This window comes from Anopheles nili, chromosome 3, assembly GCF_943737925.1.
Source record: "Anopheles nili chromosome 3, idAnoNiliSN_F5_01, whole genome shotgun sequence".
NCBI lineage: Eukaryota > Metazoa > Arthropoda > Insecta > Diptera > Culicidae > Anopheles > Anopheles nili.
This window is the reverse complement of record NC_071292.1, coordinates 22,323,543-22,348,148: the sequence shown is the minus strand read 5'-3', so window position 1 is coordinate 22,348,148 and position 24,606 is coordinate 22,323,543. Positions and strand designations below refer to the sequence as shown.

The window sequence follows — 24,606 nt, the reverse complement described above, 5'->3', positions numbered from 1 at the left end:
GTGTATCAAATAAAATATTTGTTTTGTTGAGTAACAATTTTATTTAGTTTAGCTGTAATGTATCAGTAATCATTACGTCCTTTTTCTTGCAAGTTCAATCGCTGTACTATATCGCGACTTGTCTTAAAGGAGTGTCAATCTTCGCCTATGACAGACGGCAAGTGGTTAACCGAAGGGTAGTAGCATCAGATATGAATGCGGTTAGTTGGCCCACTTTTCCATTATTTCTACTTGATGATCACAGCAAATTGAAGACAATATTTCACCAGACAGAACGTTAGGCGAGTCATACAAAATAAAAAAAAAACAGAATCAACTCACCGAAGCCTGCGCGACTATTCCAGCAACAGAGACGTGATTCTTGCTCGGGCACCATGGAGCTCGGCTGCGGTTACGGTTTTCGCTTTTGTTATGTTTTAATTATGTAAATGTATAATAATCTCCTGCAGAGCAAGGATTATAGCGTTGACTTTGCGCTTGAAAGGCCAACTAGGAACGCCCTACCGGGAGACGAGACGCAAAAATTGACAGACATTGGAATTCGTGAACGTTTCCTTGGAATCTAGCGCACTTCGCTCTACAGAAAACAAAGCAACGTCTGACGACGTGGCAGAATATGAGTGTCGAAGTTAGCTCAATCGCGATACGGTTGCTTGAAGCCTTTCGACCTCGCGAGGCCACACGAAGGCAAAAGATCCCATTAGTCGTGGAGGAATATGAGTCGAGTGTCAGGTACCGCGCGAGGTTGGCTCGAGGGAGGATGGTTTTCACGAGGCGAAAAGAAACCGTAAACAGCGTGGGCAAATCGGGAACCGGATCGGTTGTGTTAAACCAACCGATTACAACTACTCTGCGGTTTTACTGAATGCTGATTCCACGTCGGCCAAAGTGGCGCCCTGGGAGTGATGCCGTTTTGTGAGAGCGATGAGTATAAATGACTTTTCCCACCGTCATGGTTAGCAGATATCGATTTTAGACAGTCAACATGTTGATCTCGGGTTGTTTTGATTATTCTGCTGTTGGAAAGGTTTACTAGTTGCGAGTTGGTGACACGACATTTTAATCTTTTAATTTTATATTGAGCTCATGAAGCTTATGTTCTTAGCGCTATTTGTTTGAAAAATGATTTGGTTGAAACGTGAAACCACACAGAATGTTAGCAAGTCTATTCAACACTCAGTCAGTCACAACGTTAGCCTTATTTAGCAAATTAAGAAATGACAATCGATGTACAACGTCGATTGGTCATGATTAAAAAAATATTTTCTATCTAAACTTGAGTCGTATTAGATCATGGCACGAATAAACCCACGAAAACGAACATTAAGGTTTCACATATCAAGTGTACGTGCAATAAGCTATATTATTTTGCAACATTGTGAAACAAAATTATGTTTTACTTGCCCGTTCAAAGAGGATCGTTTACCTTTCGGCATCACTCAGCGTCGTTTGCGATTCATTAAACGCTAAATTCATTTCAAGTCATTAAACCAATCTTTTAATGATATTTTCGGGCTAGCTTGGTTCTCCCTTTTTGTGGAAGCCAAAATAGCCAGGTGAAAGCAAATTTACCATTTCCATTTAACAACCCTACCTCGAGGCCCACGATGGCGCTTCGCTCTCTATACCAGGATTGACTCACTTGCTCGCATTAATATTGACATACACGCGTACCGCTTGAGCCAACATGACACGTGGGCTACCCGTCGTTGGTTACCTTCGAGCAAATTCCTCAGGCCGCTGCTCGTGTAGATAATCGACCAAGAGGCGCAGGTAACCCACCGAGCACAGGCTCGGGCTGCATCGTCATCAGGTTTTAGCCGACAAGGGAACCGGCAGTTTGAGGACATCTTCAAGAGAGTCTATATCCCGTCACATCTTCATAGAACGTGGCAACTCATTCATATTTCTCTTCCTCTTTCGCTGTGCCGGTGTGTTGTGTGCGTTTTTCTCCATTTTGCTCCCTCCAATCCGCTTGTCACCGACGGCTTTGGGCCTTTGTGGAGACGACATCATTCTGAAACGACCGCTTAAAGAACCATCAGCCTTTTCAGCAGCTTTGCCTAACCACCGGGGCCACATATCGAACGGGGCAACACATCGCTGGAGTAACGGTGGAGAAAGGTATGAAAGAAAATATCGTCCTTTAAGTGAAGAAAATGACACTCTCTCTTTTTCTAGTGCACTCGTGTAGCCTATGTTGATTTTCCTTAGTCCCAAGCGCGTCTCGAGGTATGTCGGGGAGCGTGCTTGGTCGAAGTGAGAACCTGAATCAACCGAAAGTCCCTCCATTTGGAAACCTGGTGGGAAAAGCATTAATGGAGCAATGTGCTGTATCCTTCAGACATGATGATGTACACATGCTTACACAGCATTGGCCATGCGGCTTAAGTCCCACGGTTTCGGTTACTGCACATTCAGGTAGAAGCGCTTTCGCACGAACCTCTGCTAACCTTTAACGCACCAGTGTCGTTTTTGTCGTCTTATAAGACTTCGTCTCGATCTTGCGTTCTCGCAATGTGTGATACTATCGACACCTATGCGGGAAAATACCACTAAAATGTACTCACGACAAAAGTGTTTAATATATGCTCAAATGAAACAGATTTCGTGAAGCATAACGTTTCGCTTAGATTTGTACAAATCACAGTTATATTGGGAGAGTACATGGTAAAAGGCTGTAAATCATAGGAAATTTCTTTACCAATGAAGACAGAATGAGGGTGGGATACAACTGTCCTAAAAAATACAACTGGGATACAACTATCTTAAAATTAGCATCAATACTTATTTTTATTGCTTTCCATCAAACTTTCTACATAAATTAGCCATAAGCATAGGTAGTATATATAACCATAAGCCATTGATAGCAATAGATACCTCAAATTATTGTAGCAATTATCCCTCAATTTCAAAATGAAATCTCTTCAATTCAAAGTATATCAAATGTTTCAAAGTATGGCAAATGTACATGAACAGTAAGTATTGGAGAAGAAACAACAAATTTTCGAAAATGTGCGTGTCATCAAGTCGAATTACATTTTTCATATAAATTTGTTTGTTAAAGTTTGAAGGGAAGTAATAAAAATCGAAAATAAAAAATTTTGTATAAAAATCTACCTGATACAGGGCTTAAAAACTCACTTATCCTATCAAAAAATGTTTGACGTTTTTGCAGCGTTACCAAAAAGCATTGTAGGAAATCTAAACCTGGGCTCTGGGGCCATTATGATGCTTGGAAAATCACCAAACTCGCACGGTCGAGTGTTTAAAGAAATTGATAAACATGTGAGCGGCTGTTGATCGGAAAGGCATCAATTTGCTACCTTTCCTTGCTCCGTTTCCTATTGCTCCGGGTTTGGAACATGTTCCTTGTAAGCTTTCGTCCGGACGGATCGATAACCGGAAACTCATTGACCGTCTACAGTAGCCGAGATCGATTCTTCGTTTCCCGCATGTGTAGCGGAGCAAGACACTTTTAGAAAAGTGCGTGTCCGTGCTTTGCTGATGAACCCTCCTGGAATGGGACCAATTTTAGGCGAACGAGTGGCAAACGCATTCGAGCGGTCAAAAGCTATGAATAAATTGTATTGTAAAAAATCGGTTCACCAGTCGCCAATCATAGCAGGCGGTTTGAAGGACTCGGCCGCATGTCTGTGACGCTGGTCGGTTCTGTGCGCCATTGACATCTTGCGTGTAACGGTGGAGAGGTGTGGTTTAAGGACGAACCCTTTCACAGACTGTCGGGTTGAACCCGAAGGAGAGTTCGAAAAGCAGAGAAATATTGTAAATGTAAGCGTATTATCATGTTCTTCAGACGGACCTTTTCAAACGATTTAGGATCCGGTTCGGCTATCACCCGACTCAGCAAGGAACGGTTTCCTGTTTGGGGCAGTATTTGTTTGAGTGAAATATTGCTATCCTATCACTGCCAGGTATCGTTTGGGTCAAAAGCAGTGTGTGAGCATCCGGTGTGCAAATGATACGGTACAGTTTGGCATCAATTTGTGTAGTTTCTTTTCAAATATCTTCAAATTGATGATGAATGCGCAAAGACTTCAAAGAACAATCTTTTGCCCTTTAGTCGAATTATTCACCGCAATTGTTGTAAAGCGAGCAAACGGTATTTTGGTTTCACGGAATTTTGAATAGTATTTTTAGGTGGACAGAATCAAATCAAGATTACCAGAGAGGTAAAATGATCCAGAATCGCTGATGAGAAAGTATTGTTTATACTTATTGAAGTTGAACAGCGTTTGCTTTGAAAAGTGTAGCAGGCGAAAGTGGCTCAGGTTCTTTTTTGCCGTTAAATATAAAATTTCCAATATCTAGCTGCTTATGCAACTACACCATTGTGATGAAAATATGCATTTTGTAGGCATTCAAATATTTTTCTTGAGAATCCAGATGCTGATTTTGTACAGTGACAGTGTTGGTATTTGACACGTTATCGTACGTCTCATACATTTAGTTTCGGTTTTGGGAAAACGAAATATTTTTTCTTCATTCTCGCTGCTTCTTCAAACACAATGAGTACCTTCGTTTTGCTTCGTATAAGGTTCCGAGAACTCCCGGAATCCTAGCGTGCCATTCCAATACTTCCAGCTTAAGGAATGATTTTATGTGAAATATGCAAAATATTCATTGAACGTACTTTTTATGGTCATTTTCAAAGTACCGCTTCGTCAGCTCGTCGGCTGCGTGCTTCCGGAAATGGATCCGTTGGGTTGCCCAATAACTCACATCGTTCTGCCGAATGGTAGCCAGAATAGCTGCGGCCTGCAGCATGGAGATTGCAACATTTCTTGCACTTCGTCTTTCGTCATATTCATGGCGAGCGAAAGCGTTTTCGCGTAACGAACCCTTCCGCTGGTTCACGGCTCGACGGCACGGTTACGGCTTGTCACTTTTGCCGTGGCCGGATCGGCTTTATTGCACAAGATTGCTACCTAGCTTGGTGGATCATGAAAATAAAATTGAAAAATTTAGGAAGCCACAATGAATTTATGAATATCCAGCAATCGTCGCGCGGGGACTGAAAGCATCGTTTCGTACCTAGCTTTCGTTACAAATGCAAACGACAGCATGAACTTTTATGTGTATAGGGGATTTGATGGTTAGTGAATGAAATAGCTTGAAGGATGATGAAAGTGTGCTTTAATTTGCATCAATTCAGCCCACAACTCTCCATGTATAACATTTTTTAATATAAAAATTAAATAGAAACAAAATGTATCAAGCATTTTAAAATATATATTCGATCTCAAATTTTAAATGTAATATTATCTTGAATCTAGATAAAAGATGTGAAAACAGTATGCAGTATTAGTATGTGAGACTTAGCATGTTGGGCTGTTTTTTATTAATTACGGACTAAGCCACTTTTAAAGGTTGAAACCTTCCCTAAATCATGATTAAATAGTAGAAATACCTTTTCATACGACAAGTGGGCAGGAAATGGATATAAATTGGATATTACCGTTATTTACCTTCCTATTTTTGTAGGTTCTCATACACTTTATTTTTCGTTTTTTTTTTAGATTAAAGCCAATGCAATGTTCGTAAAGACGTTCTCCCGAAGGCAATAAGTGAAATAATTACAGTGTCATAAGTAATGAGGTATGAAAAAAGAGGGTTTCTCAAATGAAGTAATGGCACCAAATGAAGTAATGGGTAATGAAGAAACCATTAACCGCATGTTTTTTCTTACTAAGTATGGTGCGAACACTTTTTTGTGGTTTCGGATTAGAGAAATTTATGTGATATTAGATTGAGACAGTTTTTTTGTTGAATGCGACGTCATTATTTATTGGTAGTACCATTCCTCAGAGTAGAGCTTTGTGTCTTTGAACAGCAGCTACTTCAGGAGAGTTAAGGGCCAGAACGTCTTTGACGACCGATGCGTTCATAATAGGGAAAATGCAATGCTGCAGAGACTGTGAAAACTCGGCATGAAGAAGATCGGCCGCTGCTTTTGGTTCGGAAACCCTGGCCAATCTCAAGACAATATCCCATGATATACATATAGTATTCATGATACTCGGAAAGAAGAGCCTAGACTTCTTGGAAAGCATTTATATCCGAGAAATGTTCGGTGTATATACACGTTAGGGAAGTCAAGTTAGTAGCTTTTGAACCTACAACGCCTCCCCTGTACGTTTGACCACGATCAACCCACTGTGCTCTACTTCCATAGTAGATAGTAAGAAGGTATACATGGAAAGGAAATTCAAGCGAATCCCTTTCGAGAGGACAGCACTTTCATACTCTTTGGTATCCTAGGGAACTTGTAGTTTGAACTAAGAGTTGCAACCTGTGAGAACTGTAGCCAAAGAGGGCAAACTAAAAGTTCAGCAGTAGCAAAATTAAATGTGACATATGCTAGAGGGCCGGTATGGTATCGCTACACCGATCAGATGTATGCAGCGTAAACACCCCTAGCATGAGCTCGATTCCTGCGCGTTTTTATGAAAAAAAAATCAGCTTAACTAAAAAAGCTCTAGTACCAGCCCGTATACACGTATAAGCGTTATAGTGCAGGTGCTCGTAGGCGTTAACATTTTTCCTTTTGCACCTACATAGTACTTTTCTCGTTTTTCTGAAACACGGCGGTGGGTGAGTGAGCATTTCCCTACCAAAACCAATCAAGTTCCTGTCCCTTACCAGTACTTAATCAAATTCATGCATGCTCTACGATCTACGATACGATATACCATTATTTTATGTTAGTGTGTAACAAATTTTGAGCTTTGAACTGCCACCTAAATCCCTTTATCATCTTTAGGTTGGGTTCTGCTTAGTTAAAACCTTAACTGAGATAGCCACTCAACCCCGTAACGACCGGAAGATTCTGAGGAAACTCCTAGCTGGGTATCCCTTTCAGAAAGCCATGATAAGTGTGTCTAATGAAGTAGATGATATGTGTTTTTTGTTCATGTCGTCGTTTGACGCAACACATAAATCATTAGCAAGCAACCTGTTGCTGTGCAGAAAAGATGAATAACGGGAAACCAAGTAATCTAAGAGCTAATCATTGTTTCCTCAATAGAAAAAAAAGGTCTATATTTTTGGTTTCTCGGCCCTTTTTCATTGGTTAGGAAAGAATTAATGAATATGTTCAACCATGTGAGCAACAATTATTTATTTATTAAAAAAAACAAGCTCAAATGAGTTTATTTATTCCTCTTCTTGTTTCTCTCATAATGCATACAAAGCATACATGATGCATACATGATCATCCTGTACAAATACACCTATGATTGTTGTTTTCCAGTTATGGAATGGCGGCTTGGGAATTAAAGCTCTAAAAAAAGAAGTGTGTTACCATGATTCAAAGCAATCGAATGATAACATAAAGAAAGTATGTGTAAGGTATCTAGTGCAAATAGATATCAATCGAATCACCATTGTCTTTGATGGTGTCAGGTTTGATCGAATCAATTATAAAAAAAAAACAGAAAACAACACCGAAAATGTGCTTCGAACGTGTCAAGCGCCATTTAATGCTATCTACCAGCTGCCCGGGTACGTCACAAAAACGCACGGTCCTTCCGGCCCCAGATTCCAGCTAATATCAGCGTATGAGGCAACAGCCCTCTTCAAAAAAGGCTATTCTCGATGGGCACGTCTCGAATAATCCCTTTAGGGTAATGGTTGAATTATGTCGCGTTACGTGTGCCGCATGGATTGGCCCCTGTATCGCTTCACCAACCAACCAATGGATGGCAGCTTCTTCCGATATGGGAGTTTGTCAGAAAATTGAAATAAATGTACCTCCTGTATGTCGAGTATTGAAACTGCCAAACCACAAAAACAATCCAGTTTTGAACATTGTTAAGGTAAACGGAGGGGTACTTTATTTTCGTGGTTATCAGCTTTGGAAAGCAACAGCTGAAAGCTGTCATCACACCGTGATGGCAGCCATCCGTTGACTGCCGATTTCGACTGAAATTCCACGTACATAAATTATGTCTGGGTCTCCAGAGGTTTAAAGGAAGAGAAATTACATTACCCGGAGCACGTTATCGGAGAACTTGTGGGACTATAAATGTCTCTTTAAGCGATATTTTGCGTGTGTTTTATTTACGGCTGGTACGGCTATCGGTTGTGACAGTTTAAGTGTTTAACTTATAATTTTTAACTTATACTGCAATCTCACTTGTTATGTAAGTCATAATGTAGCTTGTATTGCTTAGCATTCGATGTTCGATTGATCAAGTTTGAGCATTGCCAAATGTGTGAGTAAACCGGCACGAGATCAGAACATATTTGCAAGCTAACACCTTCCGATGGATAATGTATTACGCAAGTGATTAGTGAAATAATTGTTTTCGGTCTACCTTTTACTTTACGTAAATTGAATGTATGAAAATGAGCAAAATATATCACGCCATCCACTTCGAGCGATCCGACTTAAGGTTATATCATAAATCAACCATTTCCCATTCAGCTCCCATTTTGGTGACCTCTGACAGTAATGGTTCTATGCCAAAAGTAAGTTATCGTGCGTGACACGCCACCAAAAAAAGGTCCCCGAGGTAATTAAACAGTTATCAGCAAAACACTATCAATGGGCAGTGTGAAATCGTTGACATAAGAAAAACGTAGGCAAATACGATGAAATATAAGTTTCGTAGCTGTTCGCTTTGCCTTAATCGGTGTGCAAGACCTGAATGAGTTTAATATAAGAAAAAAAATCTAAGTAAAAAAATTAAAGTCAAACTTCTAACAGTTCTATGCGGTAGAAAAAAGAGCATCATTGTTTTAAGGCAAGATTAGTCCCTTATCTGCGTATTTACTGGATACATGCTACCTATTTTTAGTTATAATTATTGAGCAATCAATACTACAGCAGGATTGACGGCTGTTCTTTAAAGAAGGTTAGCTTAGCACGACTGATCAAATTATAAATCAATTTTACTCTATGTCACACATCAGGGCTTTACAGCTGTAAATTCCTCGATTTTCCTGAATACCACCATGCATACCACACTGATTTAGATTGTTGACGTATTAAGGTTGCGTTGTGAGGAAATCGTTACACCTGGTAGAAAACGTTCGCTTGTTAAAATCGACTTTTGAGGCAACATACCTGTACAAAGGAATTCCAGCGTCGTCTTTAAACCACAGAACCATGTACACTTTATCCCTGGACGGTGCGGAGAGAGGACAGGGCAAAGATATTTTACGTCCTTCCACTGCCTGTATTTCTGATGATTTAACTGTAAATGAAACAAAAACAAATAACGATTTTCTTAGAAGGTGACATAAATGGAGTAATTTGAATGTGTAATATAATAAATTATAGAACAAAATAAGCTTTTATGATTGTTTCATGTTTTTCGGATGAATAAACAGGTTAGGAAAATTTATAAAAGTTTGTTTATCTAACAGATACAGTCAATTCTGAATAATAGAGTGTGCTACTTTCATTGGTAATTAATGTTCGTACAATAGTAGATCATATTTCAATCAGCAAGCAATTTTACTGCGTTGCATCAGATCAGCAATGAGCAATTCGTCGTAACATGACAAAATAGCTAAGTTTGCCCCTGCGCTGCTAATGTAATCACGGCTATTGCAATAAAGCAAAATTGCACTTGGTTCTGTCGGCACTAATGCAGCTCAACATTCCGAAAGGCTTGACACCTCAGCAGGGATCGTAGTTTCGTAACTAACACGTATACCGTTTCGGTGGATTGACGGTTTCGTCAGCGACATAGATTAAGTGTATGATTAATGGAGATTCATATGTTCACGCCCGTCAGCAACGGCCTACAAGCATCCTTCGTCAAAGCGACCCAGTTGATGTTCTTTTAGGGGTTGATGAATAAACTTATGGCCTTCACGAAACGGGCTAAACGTCAGTAAGGGCGTATTGGAATGATGGATGGAACGAACAAACGCACGAATGGAAGGCTGAAAATTCCAACGCTTTGCAACAGGGTCAAAGGTTTGATACATTATGCGCCAGGATCGTCTCTTGTATGTAGGTGACGAGACGAAGATTCCATTTCTAGTTCCGTTGACAAATAGAGATGCGAATGGAAATCATTTCATGGGTCGAGGTATTATCTGTTGATATATGATCGGTCATCGTTATCGGACCGTGCGGATTAAGCGGATGGAGCGCAAAAGAGTATTTATGATTCAACAATCCGATCCCTTGGTGAACAGCACGAAAGGCTTCGCGGCCAAGCAAAAGAAAATCTAGAAGAAGAAACCTTAGCTCTGCGAAAAATGGGGCTGTGAATAGATCGTGAAGGTGAAAGATCTAATATGAGAGACTTTTGATTGAATTTGGTTGTATGGAAATCGACGAGTTCATCGGTTGAATTATAAACTAAATGTAACTGTAAACTAAATGTAATTGTAATCTGCAATATAAACGGATAACGTTGATGACGTGTAAGTTGATATATTAGACCATAATTATAAAAAGGATATGCAAAAACCATCAAAATCAAGGCTAACACCATAGCAGCTGCAAAAGCTACAGGCCGTTACTCAGCAAATTTGTATTAACGCTCCCAACGACTGTCTTTTAATCTCAATGAAGCTCAGAAGCCAACCGGAAGAACAAAGTCAAGCGATTATGTATTTCGTTTAACAAAATGGTGGAAAAACAGCCGATTCCGTTGTGCCATTGCTATCGTGGACTGGATGTTTGGACCGAATTACGGAGCTTACGCTTGATGGTTATAAACAATTACTAAAAACCACAGTCGACTTATTATGAATAGATTAATCATGGAACTTTGAAACTGGTCAACGGGTTTGATAAATGTATTAATAATCTTGGATTTGATCCAAAAAAATACAGTCAATGAGGCGCCTATTGTACATAAATAACATTCGAGCGTTCTTAGAATCTATGCAGCTATATTTCATCCCTAATTGCTTATTTGAATATATTATGAGCGCTTTGTACTCAATGTAAAAATAATATGTATACTTCATATACAATACATTTAATCTAGTATTTAGTACATATTTTCTATGGAGCGTATTTAATATAAGAATGTTGAATACGATATAACTTGAAATAATGAAATAAGGAACTTAATTTATAACTCTAAAAATATTCTTTTTCTATGTATCATAATGTTATAGGCAACGAAATGCTACGTTAGTGCAAGAAAAGTCCTGATTATTGTATGGAAGCTGAGTAGCTGGCAACTAAGGTTCGTTTCCCGCCTGTCAAACTTTACCAATTAATATGCATATAATTCTCCTGCTGAGAATTTAGCAATTCGTTGAAAATAGGAAGTTGAAGTGGGATATTTGAAAAAAAAATCGTAACATCACGGAGCTCAACAATTTGCATCTGGGAGCTTTTCTGTCTGCTATTTTTGTTATTGTTTGCGTGTCTAAAAGAGTGCGATTGTAGATGAATATTTTTTGCCTAACGCTTGCGCTAAGCCCGACGGATTATCTTCAGTGTCCGAATCCAGCACTTGTGTTGTTGGTTTCATCCTGCTCCTCTGATTTTCTAGTCACCAGTTGAACGAAGCATTGCTTAGGGCCAAAGAGCCGAGGAAATTTGTTGAGCTTCTAACTTAGCGGAAAAAGGACGTGCTCTGCTTGACGTGCAGGGCAGCTATGCTGAGAGCTTTGTTAATTTGTGCGTAAAAATAACTCAATTACGATGAATTGGACTTAGGAGCTATAGCTCCACGTGACCTAATTTGAATAGAGTGGTAATGGAAGCGTGAGAAAAAAATATTTCACATCGCATATTTTGCAGAAGCAAAGTTTTTTAAACGAAGGAATGAGTGAGCAAGAAACAAAGTTTCTTTAGAAATCGACAACCGCTTTTACGATTGCTTTCAAAGCTTTGTCATTGTCTTAGGGATTTTTGTGCAAATCGTGCAAAGTGTTCTATATGTTTGCAATGTTAAAATAAAATTGATTAGTATAATTCATCAGAATCAATTAAACAATGGATAATTTCTAAGGTTCTGAGTTTAATGTGCACACATGCATGGTTGATAATTTGTTCGAAAGAGATGACGAATAGAAAACTTTAGATTACAAAAACACTTCAAAATCTATGAAATAAAATCTATACAACAAAACATGAGTACACATTCCACATAGCAAAGTTTGCTGAGTTTTCACCATGTTATGCTAGCAAAGCCTCAGTTGTGAACATTTCCCGTTGCCACTTTGCCGGTTTCTCACGATGCGGCACAACTTGTTGGTGTTATGTATTCGTTAGCTAGCCGAACGTTGATGAGCTCCTCGGCGATGTTGTTTTACCCTTTTTGACCTTTTGCTTCGTAGGCGCGCAGTTGAGTCCCTCGCACGTTCTTTTCGTGTGCGAACATGGTGTCTTTAACGGAAACATAATTAACGATCTGTAGGGAAACGCACTGCAACAGCACTGTTGGCTTAACACAGAACGTTGTTGGTTGATGCATGGATAAGACAGCCATGTGATGTTTTGAAAGGGACGCATCGTGTGACGTGTTTGCGAAAGCTTTCTCACTCGGGCTTAATGACCAGGCGCCTCCATCCGATGCCGGCTACGGGTGTTCAAGGAAACACTGACATACCTGCAATCGCAATATGATTGAGGGTGCAAAGCTCGTAATAAAAAGGCGCTTTCGAAAGGTGCGTTGCTTAAAATGTGTATAAAAGTTTTCCTGCATGGAGTCATTTTTCTTGCATCATTTATCAACGCTAAAAAGAGCACATGGTGGCAACCGTATATAATTCGTATATGCTACACTGCAGAAACCACATAACAAAGCAATCGTGTTCTTTCTCTTTTTTAGTTTTATCAATAATCATAGCCACCTGTGTTTAGTGCAAACTCACCACTTATTTTCTACATGACACCTTGCGGTGTAGAATCCTGTCTTTGTTTGTATTGTCATTATACTCTCTTCATTTTCTGTTTCGAAAGTTGGTGTACGTTGTTTCTTTTTTGTCATCTTTTTTTTTGCTGTGTTTTCTTTTCAAACTCTGTTCGAGGATCTGAGCTTTCTTAAAACACTTTACCTCAACCACTAGACTTGCTATGTGCTTGATTTAATTTCAATTTCGAGAATGTAATTTAAATAAAAATGGGTAAATTATTGGAAATTATCAACAGCTTTTAATGAAATGAAAAGAAAATTTATAATTATGAAAAATGTAAAGCTTAACAACTCCCAAAAGATGGATAAGCAATATATGAAACAACCACCACATCTAATGTTTTCTCTTCCTCGTGATCCAATGTTAAGATGAAAATTGGATTTTGCTTTCCGCTAGCTGAATTAGTTCTATTCATTTAGAAACACAAATATGCTCTTGATACTATTTTTGCTGTTGCGCAGGAGGCTAAACCGCGAAGGGAACTTTGCAACGAATACGAAGATTTTCCCTCATAAGAAACCTTTTGAATGGCCTAGAGCGGGGCATAAAAATAAAGCAGGAAAAATGAGCGCTGCCCGAAATTGAACGAAAATTTGAAAGTACTCATTGCACAACACTGGTGAAAGGATCCTTGAAATTTATGATTATTAGTTTTACCCATTCGAACCCGTTCCGCGATGGCAAGGTTTTAGCAAGCACACCCCAAACGGATAAGAAGTCGGTGCTGCTCCGGTAGCCGCTTTCTGAGATGGGGCCCGAAAAACTTAAACGAAAGGGATGTGGGAAAACTACCTCGTGGTATATTCATAATCCTACGCCCAATCTACAAAAGGCAATTTTCATCACCAGCAGGGAACGCGGCATCTGTTGGGTGTAACGAGTCTCGATTGCAAATCATTCGAGTCCCTTTTCACTATGGAAACGCCGCCGAGTGCATATTTCTCCGTTCGCCCGGCATTTTAGACGGTTGCCGAACACGTGGCGCTGCGTGAGGAAAAAACTGTTGGCAAGGGTTTTGGATACGCCTTCCGGGCAATCAGCTCGGCAATTGCTTCGAATAACTAGACATCAGCAAGTGCCAGAATGGGCTAGTTGGTGTGGGTTGGTTTCTAATCTTGTTTCCCACGAATGAGAGGGCTCGATGAATCGATTAGGCTGGAAACTTGTTCGCGACATGCTGAAGCAGTGTTAATTTTGCAACATTTTCAATTGACCTGAGCTACTTCAAACACATTTCCAAAACTTGAGTGGGTAGAGGCTTCCGGAAAATTTGTATCCAGTTGATCCCATTTTATTTTCATATCTGAAGTTTATTGTGCTTCAATCTTCGCCTAGATTGATCATTTCTGGGTTATCAGCATTTGATTTGAAGACGTTGAAAAATATTGCTTTGTTACCCAACATTTTGTCTTAAGCTTCATTAAATCAGGTTCAACCAATTTTGAATTTCAACACTCATAACAAGGTTGAGAGACATATACTCAAAGATTTTTTGTTTTCATGATTTTAACAACAAAAGGATGTATTCCTTATGTTCCTTAATTATTGATAAATTTAAGCACCATAATGTATTTAGTTTGTATAGTTTGCATTGTCATTTTCTTGGAAAGTTAGTTTTTTTTATTAAAACCAAGTCTATATAATTCAAACGGCGCCATGTTCGTGCTCTTTTGAGTTGAAAGCACTTGGTTTAAGGTACATTTTGGAAACTAGTACTTGAATTCTGAAACCAGATTGGTTTGTGTTTTCAAATATATTTCCATCGTTACCCAAAAATTTTCACATCTACTGTATCAAATGACGGGACACCCATTCGCGGATACTGTACGGTGCAGACGAGTTCGGAATGTTGCGATAAAAAAAAACGAAAAAAAAAAACAAACGGTTTCATTTGGGTTTTTCTGCACCATCTTCAACGATGCAAACGGATCCATCACATGCAGTGACACCGCAGGTGCAAGAGTGACTCGTACGTTCGTGATGATGATTGCAAAGCGCAGAAGAAGTCTTTCGAGAAAGACGCATTAGAATCGATCGTAGATGGTGAAGGCATGAGTTTCCACTTTGCAATGCTGTTTTATTCATCATCGGTAGCGGAGAACTGAATTATTCCGCATACAGGCTTTTATCGCTGGAACCATGAGAGATCCACCGGGGGCCTCAATACAGTACAGCATTACGTAACTGTTGCATTTATCAGACGAACGGGTATTGTCGTATGAATGAGCTTGTACCTAGTTAGCAACAAAGAAGCACTTATTTTCAAATGTTCCCTTACATTAAACGAGAAAACTTTGACTTGCGATAGCCTCGAGCAAATGGAACGATAATTGTGAGCTCTCCCAGCCTTTCTTTAATTGCAACCGCGCAGTTATTCATCATATTTGTACCAGAACCGAACGTTTCCTGCACTCCTCATCGGCGCGGACGTCTTGCAAGAACGCCTGCACGCCGGACACTTTTTGGGCCGGGCCAGATTGCGAATAATTTATCGCGAAGCCAAAACTCAAAATAGTCTTCGGCTCAGCAATTTCCATTCAAACAGGCTTCGCTCATCCAGCCCGTTCAGCCGACCGTTCAACCGATTCAGTGATCGACCGATTTAGCACCGAGCACGTCGTCGTCGTCCGCTTCATCGTCACCTTTCGCTACGGGCGGCGCGCCCGATGGGCGGTGCCGGGACGCCAGCAATTGCTAGCCTCGCAGAAATTAATCCTTTTACACGCCATTCATCACGCCGATATCAGTGTCGTTACGACTGGTTGCACCGCGTAGCTTAATCGACCCGAACCGGCTTGATTCCATCGGCCACCGCTCGCCTCACGGTGCATTTCCACCGCCGGCGGCTTTTGCGGACGGAGGACCTTCCATTATTATTGATCCGCTTCCGGGTGGTTGGCGCCGGTTGGAGGCGGTTTTATTACCGCCCTAGACGCCGTTGATGCTGGGCCAGCTGGCAGGATATGACTACCTTGATGGAGGACGCCTCGTTCCGACTTCGCTTCACGCCATGCGCTTCCAGCGTCCCCTGTGGCTTTATTACCATCCGCGGATCCGGATCGCGGCTCGGTGCGCCTTGGTTGGCTTTCTCGGTGGTTCCGACATCGCAAGCGGTGACTGGAATCAACCGATGTGATGGAAGAAATTCCAAAATGCTGCGACTGCCGTTTGTTGCTTCCGGTTGGCGCACATTTCCTATTTGATGGCAAGCTACCAAGAGATCCCTATTCTCCCGGGGGCCTTTTGTTAGATTTATAGACGCTCAAATGAAGCGATACCATGACAAAGTAGAATTATACGTAATTTCCTCGATGTTTTATGAATTTATTATGTGCGCACACATCCGCCTTAAAGCGAGCCATCGATCGATCCGCGGCTCGAAGAGTCCTAGGAAAGTGCCAATAGTGGGCGGAGAAGGTTCCCATTTAATGGAGTTGTAAATGAGTAGACGTAAAATTGATGAAGCCGTCTCGTAGATCACTTGATCTGTGCAGTTCGCTTGCTAGACGAAACTTCTCTTTTACATCCCGGATGAATTTAAAAACAACAACCCTGTGAGAGTTCTCAAACAGAACACCATTCGAGCTTACGCTGATGTATATGTTGAATTACTGTTCGTTGACTTTTTGAACGTTTCTAGGGTTACGAAGCAGCTGCAGCAGCGAAACTTGGCATGCTGCACATGAAGGTTTTACGAAGGATTAGCTCCGTGCAAATGAACTCAAATTAGTGTAATTATTTCTTTACCTTCGGTGATACTAAACCCCCCAGCGGGTTCCCGGTGAATCCGATTAGAGAACGAGTGCGGGAAATGATTGAATTTCCTAATAAGATGAGGTTAACTTTTACTTCGCTGCATGGATCAACCGGTAGCCGGGTCCGGGTCGCACGAAAGGTGTTGCAAAGGAAGGATCTTCCCAGGTACGGCGACAGTCGACCAGCAAGCGATGTTCGAGTGAAATTTGTACGGAATACATCCCTACTCCAGGAAGCAGCACGATGGAAGCATCGATGGTGTTCGAGAGGAAAACGGAAGGAAAACACTTCGCAATCACGAACGATAACAAGGCGTACGGGTGGCAGCTAGATGGCGCCGTCAGATGGGAGCTGCTTTGCAGCTGATTAGTGACAGTGAGGCTCGTGATTGAAGGCGAGTGGGCATCTACTTTTGCTCGCAGCTAATGACCGTCTCCACACGTTCGCAACGCGTTGCAGCCAGGAGCCGGGAATGCGAGATCAAAAGATCAATTAGTGTGTGATGAGTGGCTGATGAGTTTATGTGCATCGAAAGCCCTGTCGACACGGCGTACCGATAAGAAGCTCTCATCGAGGGCGGCAGTGGGGAATGTTATTCTGCAATCTGATTATGCTATGATTTGATTCCATCGAGATCTGCAATGATAAATGAGGGGGATGTCGCACAAATGTCACCGGGACGTCCATTATTAGTTCGCCGAATCGAATGGGCGGTCCGATAGGAGCGATGTACGGGGGCAATTTTCCAAGAATGTGACGCACGCGTTTGTCTTTGAAACCAGTCGAGCTTTTGACGATGCTAGAAGTCCACCTGAGACGGTGATGTCTGTGACAGGTTCGATTGGAAATGGTAATCGTTTGGCAATCTAAATCAATTGAGCACACGTGAAGTTTGCTCGATTGAAAACAAGCCACTGAAATGTACTCGTGTTGCGTCTCGAATTCGTTACGGTTTCATTGAACCGAAGGTTTTAATATCTGATTTTCATTGAACTTGGACTACCGGAAGCATTTGTTTCATCTCGCTGGTTGTTTCATAGTTCTTGTTCTGCAGAATAGATAAACTTACAGTAAGATACATTTTTGTATTGCATATACTTTCTGGAATATTTGAATTACCAGTTATGTTGAATGAAAGAAGAATTTGATTTTTTTTCTTCTTATTTGGTAATATAATCATTGTTCCATCAAGGCCTTGTTAAAGCTTTCTTTGATTTGTAAACTTTTCATACTCGAATAGTCTGTTCTGCGTACGGATACATATTTTCACGAAATTTATCTGTGGTGGATTTGTGTGAGCCTTCTCTCCGTCTGACGGCCTTGTAGGCCTAAACGCATGAAAAATGATCTAATTGCTTGCATGATATGCACAAGCACAATTGCTAATGAGATTGCGTAATGCTTTCGCTCATCCGTTGGAATCTTGTAGTATTAAATATAATAAGCAAAGCTTGCGGTGGGTTGCAAACCAGAAACAAAATTCAACCGTATTATGTTTCCGAACAATGCAAAATATGAAAGGATGTGTTTCTACACTCTCGATTGCAGCGTTGCATGACGTTCCGTTCTATTTCCGCGCTACCAAGCCGCTAAAACTGGTGAACCTTTTCTGACGCAAAATGCTCCCGCCACTGTCGTTGCCACCGTCGTCGTGTTCGTAAGATCCACTCGCAACAGCGAAACTTCGACCGAAAAGATTATGTTTGCAACCCCTTTTCGTCACTGATAGTCGGAATCGGACAACAGGTCACCCAGGCGGGTTCCCCAGGATCACCACCGAAATGAGCGAGCACCATTTAAATGAAACGGAAACCATTATTCTCACTGACAAACGTGATTTTACGAAAAGCTGTAGCCGCCTGACGACCAGTGGGTTAACAGTGGGGCGGCTGGAATGATATGTGAGCGGTTGAACAGCGAGATATGCCAAGCTTACCATCTACCCATATGCGGGCGCCGAAGGTTGCGCCTTCGGGGCAAAGACACGACAAAGCCTGTGCCTTCGGTCGGTAACCGGAGCGGGGAAGGATTAGTTGATGTTTGTCCTGGCGTGATTGTTTGTGTCTCGCTGCAGGAGTGCTTGTGGCGTTGTGTGTGGGCACGAGCGCGTGTATGCATGCTCGGTGCAGACAACAAACCGGACATTCTTTCCACGGCTTCCAACATGGACGTAAAAAGGTTCTCTCCTTCTTGTTAATACCACTTTTGTTACACTACGTGTGTGTGTGTGTTTGTTAGTATGCTCCCGGAAAAGGACGTTTTTGGCCTACGGTTGGGTCTTCCAGAACAACTGAATAAATCCTTTAATCTGATTTTTAGAATCCCTCTCATTCGGACGCAGGCACTGGGACTCGACGCTGGGGCTCAATGGTTCGGGTCCGATTTCCCTCTCCAGCTCGTTAGCATGATTCCCACACGCATTGTATTTGGCCCTAATCCTTTGTCTGTGCTTTTGCGGGTGATACAAATTTCGTACCACATTCAGAAACTTTTCAATTCTATTCACTCGTCCCTCGGTCCCCGTGCGAAACCCGCTGTGGTGCGTACCGTGCAGAAATGCATGACCAGCTTTGCGGCAAATGGGGATCATTCCGTGGCGTGATCATTTGTTTCGTACACACATCAAAGATGACGATTATGTCGGGTCCCAGACGGCACGGAGCCGTGTATATTAAGAGCAAACCACTGTAACGGCCACACGTCATTTTCTAGGGTTGACAAAAGCTGAAAACCCCAACAGTGGAGCTTGAGGCTCGTGGTGAAAATGAACACATATTTGACACCGCTAGCAAACCGGGTAGGAAAAGTGCGTGCGAATATAACCCTCAGCCAAAGGCAGAAAGCAAACTCCGTTCAGTAACAATTTCTCTAATCGCTAATTTGTTGCCATCAGATGACTTTTTTCTCCACGGTCCACGGTCTGCACGTTACGCGAGCTGGCTACTGTAACAGGATGCATCACGTGACCATTAAAAGTGGTGGATTTCGTTTTTTTGTGCGCTTCCCGCGAAGAGCTTATTGGTGCCAGCATCTCGGGCGTCATGTGAAAACCTAGCCCCGATCGTGTCGAACGATAAAAGCCGTGCCTGAAGGGCAGGTGGCGTGTATCGTATGAATATGAGTTTAATTAAAAACTCTTTGACGCTATCCGTGTACCAACAGCCCGACCAGTCGCGTTGGTTCTGCACGGCAGTTCGAAAAGGGGTTGACAGCTGGCCTGTGGCGTATTGGGCTGGCGAGTATAGAGATTCAACGGTTGCTGGAAAATTTGGAACGGGTGCGGTTATTGGTTTTTTGTACCACTAACAATGAATTTCCATCACTGCTACAATATGAAGGATTATGTGAATACCGGTTCCATTTACGTAATCGAATAGCAAAACCATTTCGTTCTGCAACCAGGAGTATCAGACATTCGATTTTTGAGGTAAACAAATGGTTTGGTTTTTTCAACATTTCAACAGGCTAACAATCTATGAGTTTAACAAATAGAAGGGTATAATAGATGGAATAGAAATGACAAAAAGCTCCGAAAGAATCAGGCGAATCTATGCAGGTGGTCGAAAATTGAGCTAAATGTTTTGTGGCTTTAAATATGATAAGAAATAAATGTTTTCATCGTTCAATGGTTCCAGCAGGGAAAACGTTCAGAAATATGAATTTGTAGAATTTTCGGTAAAAATTGAATGTAAAATGATATTACCATAAGAAAAGTGCCAGCGTTGTTGGATGATGGGACTATCATAAATCAATATCATACTATATCAGAGCAAATAAGGACTATTTTTCTCACGTCACAGTGCGCATTCTTTTATCCATAATTATTTCTCCGCCTCCAGTGTTTAACTTTTTCTTGAGAGTGTTTCTCCCAGATGTACTGTAAAATGATATTTTTAAGCTCAGCTCACATTGCAGCACAGCTGCACTAGCCAATATACGGTGGTATGCAAACGCGAGCTTCACAACTGCCGACACACTACATCGGAGTTCCTTCCGCTTTCGTACGGCAAAATTTCCGCGGATGCGTTTCGCTGTTTGCCTGTTGATGGAAAACTTTTCGTGAGACGAGCTTCCGTATGAAAAGTTGTACGACTACAGCGACTCGCTTGACGAGCGGTGTAGGTATCCCGACCGAAAACTGCATCCATTAAAAGCATTCAGCAAAACTTCCAGCGTATTCCCCAAGTGCTGTTTTGCGCGCTAGCGGAAAAGATTCCTTAACGCTGCTTTAATTATTACCACATTAGCATAAATAAAAACTTTCCTCGCATTAGCGGTGCCGCTCTTTGGTGAGTACGGCTCACAGACAGGTGATCGGGCCGAGAGCTGAGAGATCCGCTAGAAAGGGGAGAATTGTTAATATACAGTTTTTGTTTTTATTCTTCGAAGCTGTGCAACAAATGCAAAAGATAGTGTCAAAGTATCACGTTGTGTGAAATGTTCAGTAATGAGAAAGTTGTTTTTTTGTTTTGCATTTTTATGTTTCCTTCAACAACCCAACCGTGTCCCTGTGATGAATATGGTGATTTACCTAAAGCGACAACAGTAGGAAATTGTTACCAAAGGAAGACTTATAAACCTTCTTTTTTAAGCCAGCTGGTTAAGGATTATTAAAGACCAAATGGTGGAAAGCATTCAGATTACAGAGCGTTTCAAGTACAGTAATCATAGCAACCATAGCTTTAATACTGGATAAAAATCTCTCGTGAAGATGAACAAAGCCAAGGATGTCGTCCTTAGCGGCACTCACACACGCCTCTGAAATTCAATTTGCATAGAAAGTTACATCAAACTTCGCATCATATTCTCAGTGAAGTTGACTCATAATTTTAAAGTTTGCCGTACTTTCCTGGTAGCACGAGTACGGCTTTTCGCACCATGGGTCAAACATTGCGCAGGATTGTTCAGAAATCAAGTGAGGCTTACAATCTATGGGCCCTCTAGGAAGCTATGTAAGGATCTGATGTGGGGTAGTGAAGAACAAAAATGCAAAAAAATTTAAGAGATGTTAATGTTCACGATAATCCACGGCAAGCTACTACTACCTCCCTGGGCTTCTGGGTGATAACCAACGAACGAGCAACGGCGTGAAAATTCCGTAATCTGCCGTGGCTGACGAACGATAGGTTAGTTTGATGCTGAGTCAACTATTTAAATATTATCTATATTAGCTTAAACGCGTGCAAGAGAAAGAGATATAAGCCGGAGACATGAATGTTACCACACAAAGTATGCTATGAAATCATTCAATGATTTTAATTTTTGTTTTTCGATTGGTCCGTCAGTAGAGTTGATACCAACAGTCAAAATAAATCATTGAGCAGGAAAACTTTCACGAAGAGCAGCCTTGAAACAGCTTTACAAAAACGGTTAAAATTATAGCGCGGCAAAGCGTTTCTTGCTTCAGCCTTAACCGCTGACTTGTTCCAACCCTAACAAACACTGGTATGGTAGGGTTCGAAGCGTTTGCTCATTAAAATATGCTAACCGTGTTCCGACGTCAGTCGCCTACTACTTCCCGGAACTTCCCGGGAGGCTTCGTGCACGATTTCCACATACACCCAAACAAAACACTGCCGGTCGCGGCCAGGCGGAAAATCGGCCAGCAAAAATTAACATTTGCGAAACTTTTGGATTTTTTTGCCCCACTCGGAACTGTTTTTCTTTCGCACGAACAAAATAGAAGGCATCTCTCGGAAGGCTTGGCAGAGGTCGTCGGGTGGTCGACGACTATACCCAACCAAACCAGCCAGCCGACGGGTGGAGCAGATTGAACGATACGTACAATTTAGTGAATCGTATAATTAAGCCAAATTTATATTCAAATCAAAACTGCTTAACATTTATACGACTTCTTACTTTTGCTGGCAAACAGAGAATTGGCCCGCTGGGAAGCAAGGTTCGGGAAAAGACGTCCAGTAGACGAGTTTCGTTTCCGTTTCTCGATGAGAGTTTCGCACCTTCCACCATTCACACCTGTTCACAGGTGAGGACATGTGACAGAGAAACGAAAATCGGCGTAAAAATGTGACGATTCAAAGTGTGTGCGGAGAAAAGTTCATTTCCATTTGATATGGTTCTTTGAGCGAAACTTCCAACGCTTAAAATGTAAAACGCTCTAAAGCATTGAATAAAGATGGCGAGCTGTGACTGGAGTCAGGTCAAAGTTCAATCATATAGCAGTGTGACCTTTTCGACGGTTCTGAAGTCTTTTTAGTGCAGGTGGCTAGTAGAGTAATATTAAAGCTTCAGACAGCACATTTCTTGTTGTTTGTATAGGTAAAAGGTGCTGACTGGAAAGTTCGTTTGTTAAAACATGTAGCTCGCAATGGTCGCCCGGGCAGTTTAAATCAATATTCAGCCAATCACTTCTCTAGGTAATGTGTTTGAATCTTAAATACTCTACGGTTTGTTTAACAATCTTAAATATTTGAAACTAATTAATGAAACAATCAAGCAGAAACATCACTTGCAGGGTGAAATAATTATTGATCGTAAACCATACGTTAAACGGCATCGCTGACTTCGCAGACAGTAAAGCTCAAATCTTATAAATCTTCCGCGCCCCATTCAATCCCGTCTGGGGAGAGGGAACAACTAAAACTTACAGTGTAACACTTCTCTCTGAAGCGATCACTTTCGCGGCTTACAGCTCCTGGCTGACATTCCCGATGGTTATGTAGATTAAATTACCGCCGAGCTTTGGTAATGTTTCAATTTGGATAATTTTATTCCGCCCTCTGCTTCCGAGCTCAAACGACCCCAAAATTTCGATCTGTGCGGGGCTAAATTTTCCAATGCGACCGTGCTCGTTTACTCGAATCTCTCGGCTGTTGTGCACGATAGTGCCGGAAATATAATTTATTAGAGCGTTCGCACCCGCCCAACCATGCTCCTGCGGAAAGAGTTAGACAGAGTATTTAACTTTAACCAGCAGCGATGGGGAAGGGAAACATTTCAATTACGCTAAATGTAGCCTCAACCCACACAACTGGTAGCCATTTTGAAGAGTTTTACAACGAACGGTGTTTGATTTGTTTTCTTTTGGAGGAGGCTTGTTGGATGATTTGAAGCGAGACGTCTTCAATAGGTAAATACGCTGCTGGGACTGAAAATGAGCTCAAATGTTGCTTATGTTAGTAATATAAATTCAAAAAATAGAATAAAAAATGCCTCCATAATTGCTGATTATTGCAGACATATGACATAAGTTCCAATCTTCATGCTCAAATTGTTTTACAAAAAAACGAATGTCAAATTAGAAAGCATAACATTCACAATCTAATTAAAAGCTATTCATTCTTAAGACATCTTTATGAGCGCATATAATATACTATTTATGAAATTTGTCACGGTTTGAGTTGAGTGAAAAAAAACAAACTGTTAATCTTGTTTCATAATAAACATATATTGTTGAGTTTGCAAACGAATTACGTTGGGTTGCTCGTACTCCTGGCTAGGTGGCGGCCGTATTTTTCTCCTCATTAATTGGAATAAACGACCCGAAAGGCGAAATCAAATTATAGATGATTGGGGAGAGGCCGAACCTACTTTTCCCCGCAATACAAACGACGCTCGTTAGCACTGTACACCGTATTTATCTTTACCAGTTCCGGGCGACCAGAGCGAGGCTGTCAACTGCTAAACCGTGGATCGTTAGCCAACTGGCCCAAAGTCAAATAATTTGATGGGTTTGGTGAAAACTTCTTATCTCCCGGGCAGACCCCTACCGTGCACGATCGCTGCGGAAATCGCTCGGAATCGTTTGAAATTATTACTCCACCCAGGGGTGACTCTTGATTTAAGGGCAGGCCCTGTTGGTCCGGAAGGGGAAATACGGGCTCGAAATGGGGGATGAGGGGCCAAATTTTCACACGACAAAGTTCCACCCAAGACAAAGTTCCGATTTACCACCCGTGGTGGGCTCCAAAGGAGCGTCGAAGCTTCACGAATGTGAGGATGGTGTTGGCTTGTTTTTATGTACCA

At 41.4% G+C, this 24,606-nt stretch overlaps 1 protein-coding gene across 1 annotated transcript in view; it reads right to left on the bottom strand.

The window, feature by feature from the left end:
* Positions 1 to 24,606, bottom strand: part of LOC128723905 (hemicentin-1-like) — a 161,268-nt gene that overhangs the window by 53,539 nt on the left and 83,123 nt on the right. The window contains exon 2 of the mRNA XM_053817670.1: positions 9,092 to 9,221. Within this exon, the coding sequence (XP_053673645.1) occupies positions 9,092 to 9,221 (130 nt within the window). The remainder of the gene's footprint in view (positions 1 to 9,091; positions 9,222 to 24,606) is intronic.